General features: G+C 41.9%; 2 protein-coding genes across 11 annotated transcripts in view; both read left to right on the top strand.

The window, feature by feature from the left end:
- Nucleotides 1–13,773, top strand: part of yipf6 (Yip1 domain family, member 6) — a 798,052-nt gene that overhangs the window by 43,042 nt on the left and 741,237 nt on the right. The gene's annotated exons all lie outside the window — the stretch shown is intronic.
- stard8 (StAR-related lipid transfer (START) domain containing 8) overlaps nucleotides 1–13,773 on the top strand; it is a 113,224-nt gene that overhangs the window by 1,139 nt on the left and 98,312 nt on the right. The window contains exon 2 of the mRNA XM_028815500.2: nucleotides 4,817–5,222. Within this exon, the coding sequence (XP_028671333.2) occupies nucleotides 4,914–5,222 (309 nt within the window). The 5' untranslated portion in view covers nucleotides 4,817–4,913. The remainder of the gene's footprint in view (nucleotides 1–4,816; nucleotides 5,223–13,773) is intronic.

Here is a 13,773-nt window from a genome sequence, read left to right on the forward strand (position 1 = left end):
GTATGTAAGACAAAAACCAGGCCGTGAAGTCCAAGGAACTCTCTGCAGAACTCTGTGATCAAAGTGTGGTGAGGCATAGATCAGGACTATTTCTAAAGCTGTGGGTGTTCCTATGCATGATGGCCTCAATAATTGCGGAATGAAAGATGTTTGCAGCCATTGAGACACTTCCCAGAGTTGGTCATCTTGCCAAAACTGAGTAACCAGGGCCATAGTCAGGGAGGTGACCAAAAACCCAGTGGCCACTCTAAAAGTTCCAGAAATCCTTTACTGAGGTAGAAGAACCTGTTAGAAGGATGACCATGTCAGCAGCACTCCATCAGTTCAGTGTTTATGGTAGAGTGGTTAACTCCTGCTGGGATTTTGCCAAATGACATTTAAAGGTTTTGGAGAACAAGAGGAAAAAGATTCTCTTGTCTGGTGAGTCAAACAATGATGAGCTCTCTGGGCAGAACTCCAGGCCCTATGTCTGGCAAAGACTGGGTACTGCTCTTCACTTGCCTAATACCATCCCTATGGTGAAGCATTGTGGCTGCATCATACTATGGGGTGCTCCTCAGGGACAGGGAGACTGGTCAGAGTTGAGGGAAGGATGAATGCAGCCAGATACAGAGAGGTCCTTGAAGAAAACCTGCTCCATAGAGTACATGACCTCAGACTGAGGTGACAGTTCATCTTTCAGCACGACAATGACCTGAAGCATCCAGGTAGCTTCAGGATACGTCTCTGTCTGTCTTTGAATGAGCCAGCCAAAGTCCTGACTTATCCCCCACAGAGCATCTGGGGAGAGACCTGAAGATTGCAGCTTACAGCCACTTCCCATTCAATCTAACGGAGCTTGAGAGAATCTGCCAACAAGAATGGGATATACTGCCCAAATTCAGATGTGGAAAGCTTGTAAAAACTTGCCCAAGAGCACCTGTGGCTGGATGTACTGCCAATGGGGCTTCTGCAAAGTAATGGATTAAGGGTCTGAATAGTTATGGAAATGGTAGATTTTAGTTTTTCATTTCTCTCTATTATAAAAAAAAAATCTTGGAAGGAGACGAGACGTGATTTTCTCAGAGAGACACTTTCACGTCCCGTGAGATGAGACAGATTTAACCACGCTCGGGGCCAGAAATAAAAGACAAAGAGTAGATGTCAAAGTAGAATGTCATTAAGAATTCAAAAACGTTGTTGTGGTACACATGCAGAGCAGGCTTGAGATAATGGAAGTACAAAAATTCGCAAGTCTCAAAAAAATGATAGTAAAGATCGCATTAGCACAAACAAACGGAAATTATTACTCAATGAAATAACGGAACAGCGAAAAGAGAACGAATATATGGACAAAGGTGATATGACAGAAGTATATAGTTATTGTTCGACTTTAAACTTTAAGTCGGAGACTTGTAGATCATCTGATTCGTGTTGCCATCAAGGAAAAGTAGTGTTTCTTCCCAATGAAGAAGTGTATATGCGAGAATTAAAAGATTTGTTGTTTGGTGAAAATGAAATCTACATACATGACCGGCAGAGACGCGAAGTGGCTGGTGCGCCTGCGGTCCACTCACTTCTCATTCGTGTGAATGTTATTGTCAGACACAGTTCTTGCACTCTTAGCTCCAAGTTGGGTCGGAAATAAAAGACAAATAGTAGAAGACAAAGTAGAACGTCCTAAAGAGGTTCAGAAATGTTGTCATGGTACACATGCAGAGCAGCTTAGAAATGATAAAAGTACTAAAATTCGAATGTCTCAAAAAACTGATAGTAAAAATCACATTAATGGAAACAAACAGAAATTATTACTCAGTGAAATAATGGAACAGCAAAAAGAGATTGAATATATGGACATAGGTGATATGACAGAAGTATGTAGATATTGTTTGGCTTTAAACTTTAACTCGGATACTTGTAGATCGTCAAATTCATGTTGCCATCAGGGAAAAGTAGTGTTTCTTCCCAATAAAGAGGCCTATCTGCAAGAATTAAAAGTTTTGTTGTTTGGTGAAAGTGAAATCCACATACGCAAGCGGCAGAGACGTGAAGTTGCTGGCGCTTAACGCAGGCGAGGGGGTTGGCGAGTGAGGCGAGCAGGGGGCGTAGTCCCCTAGTTTAATAAATTTGCAAACTTTTCTGAAAATATGTTTTCAGTTTGTCAATATGAGTTATTGAGTGTTGATTGAGGCGCACAAATGGCAAATGTATCAATTTAAAATGAAATCTACAACATGATAAATTGTGCAGAAAGTGAAGCGGTCTGAATACTGTACTTTCTGAGTCCATTGTATTCATTGATTTAGTAGTGCCCTTGTTGGTTAGCAGCCTTGATTGTTACAAATGAATGCTTAACCATGTACATAATGCATCTGAGCAATCTAAAAGTCACTGATGACTGTTGGCATGTGGACCACTTGACTCACACTTGGGGACTACTGTTGGTCTATGGATTACACATTGAGAACCACTGATCTACAGCATGCATAAGTGTATGTATTTGCAGTCACTATTTGTGTATAATAAACCACAAAGCCACGGTGTGACTGAGCAAGTCACGATTCTTGTTATTGCTCATGACGCATAAATATGGAAAAATTATACTGTGTATAATTTAGGTAGGGCGGCACGGTGGCGCAGTGGGTAGTGCTGCTGCCTCGCAGTTGGGAGACCTGGGGACCTGTGTTCGCTTCCCGGGTCCTCCCTGCGTGGAGTTTGCATGTTCTCCCCGTGTCTGCGTGGGTTTCCTACAGGCGCTCCGGTTTCCTCTCACAGTCCAAAGACATGCAGGTTAGGTGGATTGGTGATTCTAAATTGGCCCTAGTGTGTGCTTGGTGTGTTTGTGTGTGTGCTGCGGTGGGTTGGCACCCTGCCCAGGATTGGTTCCTGCCTTGTGCCCTGTGTTGGCTGGGAGTGGCTCCAGCAGACCCCCGTGACTCTGTGTTCGGATTCAGAGGGTTGGAAAATGGATGGATCGATAATTTAGGTATGATGTACAGTATACAGTAGCACCTTTTAAAGCAAAATGCACAAAGTAGTAGCAATGTCTCATGGATGGAGTACAGTGAAATTCTTATTGCATGTATGACCAACATGCAACATGTCACCAAACTGCTGAAAAATGTAATGTAGGCCGGGAGAGAATGGCGTCAGAACACACAGCGCCCACAGCTTGCTGCACAGCCATAGACTGTTCAGAATGTCAATGCTGACTCCTGTCCACGACAGAAAGCATGTGAGCTTCAGAACTGAACCATGGAACAATGGAAGATGGTGGCCTTGCCTGATGAATCACATTTTCTTTTAGATCATGTGGATGGCTGGGTGAGTTTGTGTTGTTTACTTGGAGAAGAGATTGCAGCAGGATGCACTATGGAAAGTAAACAGGCAATGTGCTGCTCTGGACAATGTTGTGCTGGGAAACCTTAGGCTCTGGGATTCATGTAGGTGTTATTTTGACACATACCACCTTCCTAAAAATTGTGGCAGACCACGTGCACTCCTTCACGACAATGGTATTCCCTGATGTCAGTGGCCTCTTTCAACAGGATAATGCACCCTTCCAAACTACAAAAATTGTTCAGGTATGGTTTGAGGAACATGAGAAAGAGTTCAAGGTGTTGATTTAACCTCCAAATTCCCCAGATCTCAATCTCATGGAGCATGTGGGATGTGCAAGAAAAACAAATTCGATCCATGGAGGCCCCACCTTGCAACTTGCAGGATTTAAAAGATCTGCTGCTAACATCTTGGTGCCAGATAACACAGGACACCTTCAGAGGTCTTGTGGAGTCCATGCCTCGACAGAGCTGTTTTTGGCAGAACAAGGGGGACCTACATGATATGAGGCAGGTGGTTTTAATGTTTTGGTTGATCGGTGTATGAAAGTAAACGCTACTGCTGTCTTAAGTTTCCTTTAAATCTTTAGGAGGCAGCAGTGATTCAAATTAGGAACAGGAAAAGGGGGAAAGTGTCACCAATCTGAGAGTGCCAAGAGTGCTGACATCACTCAGGGGGGTGGCCCAGGAACATTAAAGCAGCTTCTCAGAAGGTGGTGTCTTGATGTGAGTCGAGGTCAGGAATGCAAGGAGTCTGTCAGATGGTATCTTACAGGCCGTCTGCTTTAGCGCCTGACATTCTCAGCAGATTGCAGGTTCCGACTGGAAGCCCCCTCGAACACAAAGGACCTTTTTCTCCGTTCACTAGGATGAATCAGCTCCCGTTGATTCATTTGAGGCCACTCTGGCAAACAGATCACAGAACCCCATTTTGCTTTGGTTTGTTTCTTCAAGCAGGAGGAGTTAGGCTCCATTTATTCCAGAATGCAATCTGGTTGGTGCAGCAGTACGGTGACACAGTGGTGGTTAGTGCTGCTTCCTCACAGCGAGGGGACTGGATTGGTGTGCAGTTTACATGTTGTCTCTGTGTCACAACTCTGTGACATCTGTTTTCACTTCAGATTTCTCCCCAAATCTGGCTGTCTTGTGAGGCACACTTCACATTATATGATGCAGTGTTACACCACTCTGTGTAATTTTTCAGTCATAAGGTTGTGGAAATGGAAATGACTTTAGGTGGTAAGCTTTGAGGTGAAGGTCTATCTGGCAGAAACACACAGCACTCTCCAGCTACACACAGTTCTCTGAAATTGCTGCCCACCAGCTGATGGCACTCCTCGCTCATTGTCCTTCTAGAAATGTGTATAAAAAACAGGTAGCCATTTACCATTCTACCATGCAGGTGTCATAAGTAGAAGGGAGGAAGGAGTAATTGGTTATTCTTGGGGCACCTTCATTGTTAAGGCCACCATCTCACAACTTTGTATTCTGTTTTTCAGAGCCAGCACTGCTTTCTCTCTAAAGAGAAAATGAAAACCCACCATCATGTCTCAATGACATAGCACTTTATCAGGTGCTGACAGGCAGCCACCAGCAATGGCACGAGAACAGCACCTGTGTGTGAACAGCCTGAAGCTAGACAACTGTGAACACGTATGGCTTCCTCAAGAAAATGTCACAGGTCTGAGTGGGCCGGTGCCCAGGAGACCCCGAAAGATGCGGGTTATCAAACACAAACCCAGTGCTATTGTCTTCTCCAAGGGCTGCACTTGGGCAATGGTGGAGAAGGCATCCATGAACATCATCGGAGATCAGCACCTTGAGGATTGCTCACCAAGTACTTCAACTTCCAAAGAAAATGGAGAGCCAAGTGACTGCAGCTCAGCCTTCTATCGATGTTCCATGGTGAGTTTGCTAAACTGTTGATCAAACTTCATTTCATGTTGTGCCTTTTCTGATGAATGTTTTTCACACAAAGCTGAAATCCAGTGAAATGCTCTAAAGGCAGAGGTCTGTCTCGACAAATGTCACTAAGCTACACAGTATGTGATTCTGTGCCGTGTGTGTTTTTTATTCTATTACCGCATATACTCGCGTTTAAGTTATCCCATGGATAAGTCGGGGCTTGATTTTACCGTATAATTTCCAGTATTTTATAATGTCGGTTGTATAAGTCAAATGCGGAAAACTCTCACTATTGGTCCAAGGGATTACGATATGCTAACGCCAACCTGAGAGAGTAACCACGGAGCGCATGGCCTTTTTTTTCTATGTATTGTTCCTTAAGTGACCACACGGTAACATCTGAACTATTACAAAGAGAAATTGGCACTGATTTGTGTTTTTTGTATCTCACACCCTTTATCGTAAGAACATCCCTTATCTATGATGGAGCGTTCGATCAGAAGAAAATATGAAGCTGGTTTTAAATTAAAAGTCATTGAAGTAGCAAAAGAAATTGGTAACTGCGCTGCTGCAAAAAAATTCAACGTGTCTGAGAAACTGGTGCGAGATTGAAGGAGGCAAGAAAATGTAAAAAAGAAAAAAATTAAGTGTTGCATTCTTGAACGGGCGTATAAGTCAGGGTCTGATTTTATGATCAATTTTTCAGGTTTCAAGACATGACTTATACATGAATATATGCGGTAAAAACTGATCTACCTTTTTCGAATAATATTTACTGATGCTGTACTCCCTTATGCACTCCAGTGCATTCAGTTACAGTGCCCTCCATAATGTTTGGGACAAAGACACATTGCCCTTGATTTACATCTCTGCTCCACAATTTAAAATTACAAAAATGTAAACTTTCAGACGTGATTAAAGTGCACATTGCAGACTTTCTTTAAAGAGTATTTGCACACATTTTTATCAAACTATGTAAAAGTGACAACACTTTTCCTACATGGTCCCCCCATTTCAGAGCACCATAATGTGTTTGACAATTGGTGTCACAGATGTTTGTGATTCCTCAGGTGTATTTCAGTGCTTCATAAGATACCTTGGCTTGTTTCTACCCTTTGGAGTCTGAAGCTGCCGTTGTTCAACAAAAGAGCAGAGCCAATGAAAGTCAAAGATGCCATTATGAGGCTGAATAACAAGAATACAAAATATTAAAGACATTGTTAAAACCTTAGGATTACCTATATCAACTGTCTGGAATATCATTAGGTGGCACGGTGGCGCAGTGGGTAGCGCTGCTGCCTCGCAGTTGGGAGACCTGGGGACCTGGGTTCGCTTCCCAGGTCCCCCCTGCATGGAGTTTGCATGTTCTCCCCGTGTCTGCATGGGTTTCCTCCGGACGCTCCGGTTTCCTCCCTCAGTCCAAAGACATGCAGGTTAGGTAGATTGGCGATTCTAAATTGTCCCTAGTGTGTGCTTGGTGTGCGGGTGTGTTTGTGTGTGTCCTGCGGTGGGTTGGCATCCTGCCCGGGATTGGTTCCTGCCTTGTGCTCTGTGTTGGCTGGGATTGGCTCCAGCAGACCTCCGTGACCCTGTGTTCGGATTCAGCGGGTTGGAAAATGGATGGATGGATGGAATATCATTAAGAAGAAAGAATGCACTGTTGAGCTCAGTAATCGCAAAGGGATTGGTAGGCAAAGGAAGACCTCCACTGCTGATGACAGATGAATCCTCACTTCAGTAAAGAAAAAGACCCAAAATCCTGACCAACAGATCAGAAACAGTCTTCACAAGGCCAATCTGTGTGTCAGAGATGACTACCTACAGAAAACTTCATGAACAGAAACACAGAGGCCACACAGCAAGATGCAAACCACTAGTTAATCACAAAAACAGAATGGCCAGATTACAGTTTGCAAAAAAGTACTTAAAATAGCCTGCAGAATTCTGGAAAAAGGTCTTGTGGACAGACGAGACAATGATGAACCTGCATCAGAGTGATGGCAAGAGCAAAATGTGAGGACGAAGAGGAACTGCCCAAGTTCCAAAGCATAATACCTCATCTGTTAAACATGGTGATGTGGGTGTTACGGCTTGGGCATGTGTGGCTGCCACAGGGACTGGCACACTTCTCTTTATTGATGGAACTGCTGACGGTAGTGGCACAATGAATTCTGAGTAGTGTAGAAACAGGCAGGCAGTGAGGCATAGTGGTTAAAACTTTGAACTTCAGACCCTGAGGTTGCAGTTTCAAATCCCACTTCTGACACCACTGTGTGACCTTGAGCAAGTCCCTTCACCTGTCGGTGCTGCAATTGGAAAAACAAAAGAAATGTAATCGGTTGTATCTCAAATGTTGTAAGTCACCTTGGATAGAGGCGTCAGCCAAATAATAAATAAACATCTTGTCTGCTCAAGTTCCAGTAAATGCCTTCAAACGCATTGAATGGCACTTGATCCCACAAGAAGATATTGACCCCAAACATACTAATGAGGCAACACAGGAGTTGTTCATAGTTAAAAAAGGAAAATTCTCGAATGGCCAAGCCAGCCACCTGATTTAAATCCAACTTAGCAGGCCTTCCGTATGCAGAAGAGACAACTTTAGAGGACAAGCCTTGTAACAAGCAGGAGTTGAAGATGGCTGCGTTAGAGGCTTGGCAGAGCATCACCAGGGAAGATCCTCAGCACTTGGCGATGTCTGTGAATCATAGACTTTAAGCAGTCATTGTATGCAAAGGAAACACAACAAAGTACTAAATACTGTATGACTACTTTAATAGACCTGCCATTGCTGTGTCCCAAACATTATGGTGACCTGAAATGGGGGGACCATGTAGAAAAAGTGTTGTCATTTCTACATGATGTAGCTGAAATGTTTGTAAATCCCCTTAAATGAAAGTCTGCAGTGTGCATTTTAATCTCATCTGAAGGGTTTAATTCATAACTCTAAACTGCCGAACAGAATGGTAAATCAAAGAAAAATGTGTCTTTGTCCCAAACATTATGGAGGGCACAGTATATCATCTTCATATTGAGGAATGATTATGGCCTCTGGTACACTTATCTGTCATATGTATCTCCGCAGTACCAATGCTGCGTCATCTGTCAGTGGTCTAATGTTTCCAGTGCTTATGGTCTGCTGTATTATGCATTTTCTTGGTCCTGTGGTCCCTGTAATGTCAGTTGCTCATATCGATCTGCTCTATCTTGTCAGTTACTCTCATGTACTTATGGTAAATACATTGTGATACTGGGTCAGCGTTTTTGTGCCACGCACATTCAGTGTGTCCAGTGTGCTCTCTGTTAAGCTACTCCTATCCTATGTGCTGAAATGGCGAATGAAGTGTGCCGTGCTACACTAGTCCAGCATGCTCTGTTAAAGTAGTTCTGTGCTCTCTGTTATACTGGTGTACTAAACATTTTATACTGATGACTCTTATACTTTACACTCATTTTTGCATTTTCACACTTCTTCATGCTGCATTCTGTCGTGGTGCAGTGTGCCCTGTTATACCAGTGAATGTATGTTATATTAGACTGGTACTGTGTACTCTGTTATATGGTGAAGGTGTCATCTATTACTATAAAACAGCATATTCTGTTATACTAATCCATCCTTGAATGTTTATTGTATGCTATTACACACATTACCTTCATTCTCTTACGCTTGTCTTCTGTTCTCAGTTATAGGGGTACAATATGACCTTTTTATATTGGTGTATTTTCTTTTATACTGTAGTAAAAGATGCTCTGTTACATTAGTTTGATGCAGTTTGGCACTCTGCGATGTGCTGTGCTGGTGAAGGTGCATGCTGGTGTACATTGATCTGTTATACCAGTGAAGCAGGCTGTGCTATCCTGGCCGTGAGTACTCTATTATACTGATGTAGTGTGTTCTGCTAAATAGTGTAAGTGCTATGCGATCTGTTATATTGGTAAAATACACTTTATTAAGGGTCCTGTGCCCTTTCTTATACTGCTGCAGTGTGTTTTTTTAAACAGGTTCTATGTGGCCTGCTTTGCTGGTGCAATATCCTCTGCTATACTTTCCTTGCCAGCTCTTTTTTATTGTTGCAGTGCTCCTATGTGAAATCTTTCATATCGGTAAAATAAGCTATGTTGCATCATGTCAGCTCTTAAGCACTTAAAAGTAGTTATACTGGTGCGTTGAACTCTGTTACAGATGTCTTATGTGGTCTGTTATTCTTGTGATGTATACTCTTCTTCTTTTGGCTGCTCCTGTTAGGGGTTGCCACAGCTGATCATCTTCTTCCATATCTTCCTGTCCTCTACATCTTGTTCTGTTACGCCCATCACCTGCCTGTCCTCTCTCACAACATCCATAAACCTTCTCTTAGGTCTTCCTCTTTTCCTTTTGCCTGTCAGCTCTATCCTTACCATCCTTCTCCCAATATTCTCAGCATCTCCCTTCTGCACATGTCCAAACCTATGTATACTCTGTTATATTGCTTTGTTTTGCTAGTGCAATGCATTTAGTTATTTTGATGCTGTGCGATCTCAAATACCAGTGAACTGCATTGTTATATTGGTTCTGACTGCTCAGTTTTACCGGGGTATTGCCTTCTGTTATATTAGTCCAATCTGATCTGTTAAACTGTTCCTGACTACTCCAAAGCACTGGTGCTGTACATTTTATTGTAATGGTGCTCTGTGATCTTTTTTTTTCTTTGCTAATCCTTGTCACCCTATTCTACATAACACACATGAGATATTTTCATGAAAAAAGACCAGTCAACCCAACACTGCTCGTCATGTCATGTTCACTTAATGTCAACAGAATAACATCACATCAGGATTTGAAGAACTCGATCATCTGCAAATCTACAAGAACTCCACATATCAACAGCCCTTGGTGTGTACATGTATTTGAATGAATTGTACCCTTAAACAGCTTCCATTTTTGTCCCCTTATAGAATAACATATTTTAGAGTAAGAATTAACAAACAGCCTGGCAAATGCTTCATAGATAGATGCATAGGTAGACAAATTTATTTCAATGCACTATAGATAGATAGATAGATAGATAGATAGATAGATAGATAGATAGATAGATAGATAGATAGATAGATAGATAGATAGATAGATAGATAGATAGATGCACTATATAATGATAGATAGCATTATGAAAAAGAAGTCATTCTCGGAGACCAGATGAAAATGCAGAACAATCTTTATTTGTACACAGGTATTTACAAATGTTTCAGTCCAGGGAGTGAGCAATCAATAAAACAATTCATCTTCTTTTATACTTTTCTGTTACATTACATCATCTGACTCTTATTATGCATAATATGCAGAGCTTCATCCAATCAACTAGTGCCACCAGTATCTTCTGACTCCTTTTGACTTTCCCATTACTCTGACTATTGCCTTGTAATTAGGGGTGATCAGCGGACACTTCTAATGATCTTAGCACCACTTCATAGGAGAGGTGTTTGGGCTTTTCCCGTTGGTTTATTTCAGCTTTCTACTTTTCGACTTTATTTTAACCTTAGCAACTATCTTGGTGGCTCATGTAAGATGAGGCAAAAGGCTGACATTCCAAGGCTTAAAACAACATTTAGCTAACCCTTTAGTTACATTCCACTCTTATTCTTAATGTGTAATAATTCACTCTTATAACTTTATATAAGTATATACTTGTATTAAATTGTAAAATTATACAGTATTGATTGTATTGATTAAAATATTGATTCAAATTCTATAATAGATAGATAGATAGATAGATAGATAGATAGATAGATAGATAGATAGATAGATAGATAGATAGATAGATAGATCTTCATTAGTCCAAGGGGGAATTTGGCTTTTAACAGAAGCTCTTTAAATAAATAAATAAACACACTATGGGTAGAACACACACCGGAATGACAAAAAGGAAGAAAATGTAAAAAGTAAGAAATCCTCTGCCTTGGCAGTCCCAGTCCCAATGAGGCATCATGCACACGTATTGCTGTTGGTATAAAGGAGCCCCAGTAGTGTTTCCTCACAGACTTCTGCTGAATGATTCGTTGGCTGAAAGTCCTCAGTGTTAGTGTGTCTGAGAGAGGATGTGCAGCATTGTTCATAATGGCACTCAAGTTTTCTTTTAATTCCATCCTTTGCTACATCCTCCAGGGGCTCCAGAGTGTATCCAATAACTGACTCTGTCCTTTTATTTAGATTGTTGATTCAGTGGGCCACTTTTGAATTGATGTTTCCACCCGAGCACACCACAGCATAAAAAAAAAAACCACACTGGCCATCTTGGGATCATCTTTTATGCTGTTATGTCCCTCTTGTTGCCATGAAGAATAAAAAGTGCACACAGAATTCCAGAAGAAGCCACACACACGTGTGTCTTACACTTTAAGCAGATCCTCTCTCAACTTGTCATATGGGTGCTATATTACCCAGCATTTGTTTGCCCTTTGTAATTACTTCTGTCCACACTGTCTGTGTTTCTACAGCCACAACTGCACCAATTCATCCAAGTCTTTCTTTTGAGTGATTATATTTAATATATTTGCTTAACATTATACCAGAAGAGAGTTAAATTTGGATTCTGTATTGGGATTGTGTTTGCCTTGCCTTCTCAGGCAATTCCTTTTTGTGCTCCACGGAACTATTTGTGCTACAGATTATTTTTGTTAAAAATAAACCTTTTATTTTAAAAATATTCTTCAAGGCCCTTTTTTTGTCTAGCCGGGGTTTTGACAGGAAAATCCCCCCTAGTGAGCAATTTTGAAAGTAGTTATGGGACTTGCATGTTTTTGGGACTCCCATTTCTTGACACCAACCATCTTTCTTTCTGTCTCACCCCTAGCTTGTTTGTACTGCATGCATGACAGAACATGTCAGTTTTGTATAAGTTAACTCTTTCAGGGCGGATGTTGACTTTTGTCAAAAGGAGGGGTTGATGGGGTAATCAACTGTAAACTGTAGCCAAACCAGCCATTATGTTTTAGTTGGACTCTCTTTGCTAGAAGAAATGTTAGATTCATTGGTTTGACCGAGTAGAAAGAAACAAATAGCAGCCAAGAATGGTATCGACATCTGGTGAGAGATCGAAGTGAATGTGTCAGGCAAAATACTCCGTAGACAATATTTTGCACATTATCCGACTCCAATTTTGATACAAGTGATTGAAAATGACTGTAAGGTACTAGCATCAGCTGATTGTGGTGCTGAGCAGGTTTGTCTAGCTGACGTGCCTATGGAAACATTCGCCTGGGAGAACCACCGCTTACGGTGATAAGAGGTACAAACCACATAGCGATGCACTACGACCACCACTGCTGTCCCCATCCCCCACCACGTGAAGACAGCCAGGGAGCCAGCATGCCACGCATTACTGGCAAGCAAAGCACGCAGTAACAGGCATTTTATGTTGATTTCTGTGTAAAACCATTTCTTTATATGCTTTTCAGAAAACTGCATTTTTTGGAAAAAAATATTCAGCCCTCAAAGAGTTAAAGGAAGGATGAAGAGATGATTCAAAAACCTATAACTAATCAGGGGTTAGTCAAAACCAAAAAAGACTTTCACCAAAACCAAAACACTAAACAATAATTAAGTGACAACCCCAGTAAAGCTAAAATCACTCATTAAGTATTTCTTTCTCTGAATCCACAATCTTGGACACCATATCAAACACTAATAATTAGCTTATTAGGCATCACATGGCTGATGTCACACTAAATGACTTCCTCAGACTCTGTATGAAATATTCTGTAGCATTAGTATGTCCCTTTTCATTATTAGGCAATTTGCTATGTTGTTCGTGTGCATGGTCTGTATGTTCTTTTGCACTGATGTTGTGTATCATTGAAAGGAGTGACCTTGGAAGGAGCCGATCTGCCACAGCAACAGTTACTCATGATGACAGCCATCAGCGCAACCAGACCAATAAAAGGTGTACCCACCTCCAGAGATCTGGCCAGTCACAGGTCTGCACACCTCAGAGAGTGCTGCCACTGAAATGTGGAATTTATGAAGCTCCTTCGATAGCAGAGGAAGTTATTTATCATGCAAGGGAGACAAGATGTTCCATGCGACTACCCGGAAGGACCGCCTCAAATTGGGACCCAAGTGCTATGGCGATGCCTCAGCACCACACCAGTTCTCATCCCCAACAGGCCTGACCCCATTGGCTCTTCAGCAGTTTTGACTGTTCTGGGGATGAGGCTCCCAAGGGCTTTCCTCCATCCCTTTCATAATGCGAACAGCCTTTCTATGGGAGGCTACAGCAGAGCTACTCCTGCGGAGAGCAGAAAGGAGTCCTATCTGCCATTTTAGAGCAGCGTGAAGTTTTTACCGTGTCTGGAGTACCAATCCTGCCACCAACCCCCGAGTAGTTGGAGAACCACTTGGAGGGCTAGATGCAGTTTAACGTCATAGCCAGGACTAATTATTATTATAGTATATAATATAAGTCAGACTTTGCTACATTCAGGAGTACCCTCATGATACAACTATTGTAGTGTGTATGAGGAATGGACAGGAAGGGGAATATAGGGATCTGATTGGAGCTTTCAGTGACTGGAGCAG

This window comes from Erpetoichthys calabaricus, chromosome 12, assembly GCF_900747795.2.
Source record: "Erpetoichthys calabaricus chromosome 12, fErpCal1.3, whole genome shotgun sequence".
In the NCBI taxonomy this organism is placed as follows: Eukaryota; Metazoa; Chordata; class Cladistia; order Polypteriformes; family Polypteridae; genus Erpetoichthys; species Erpetoichthys calabaricus.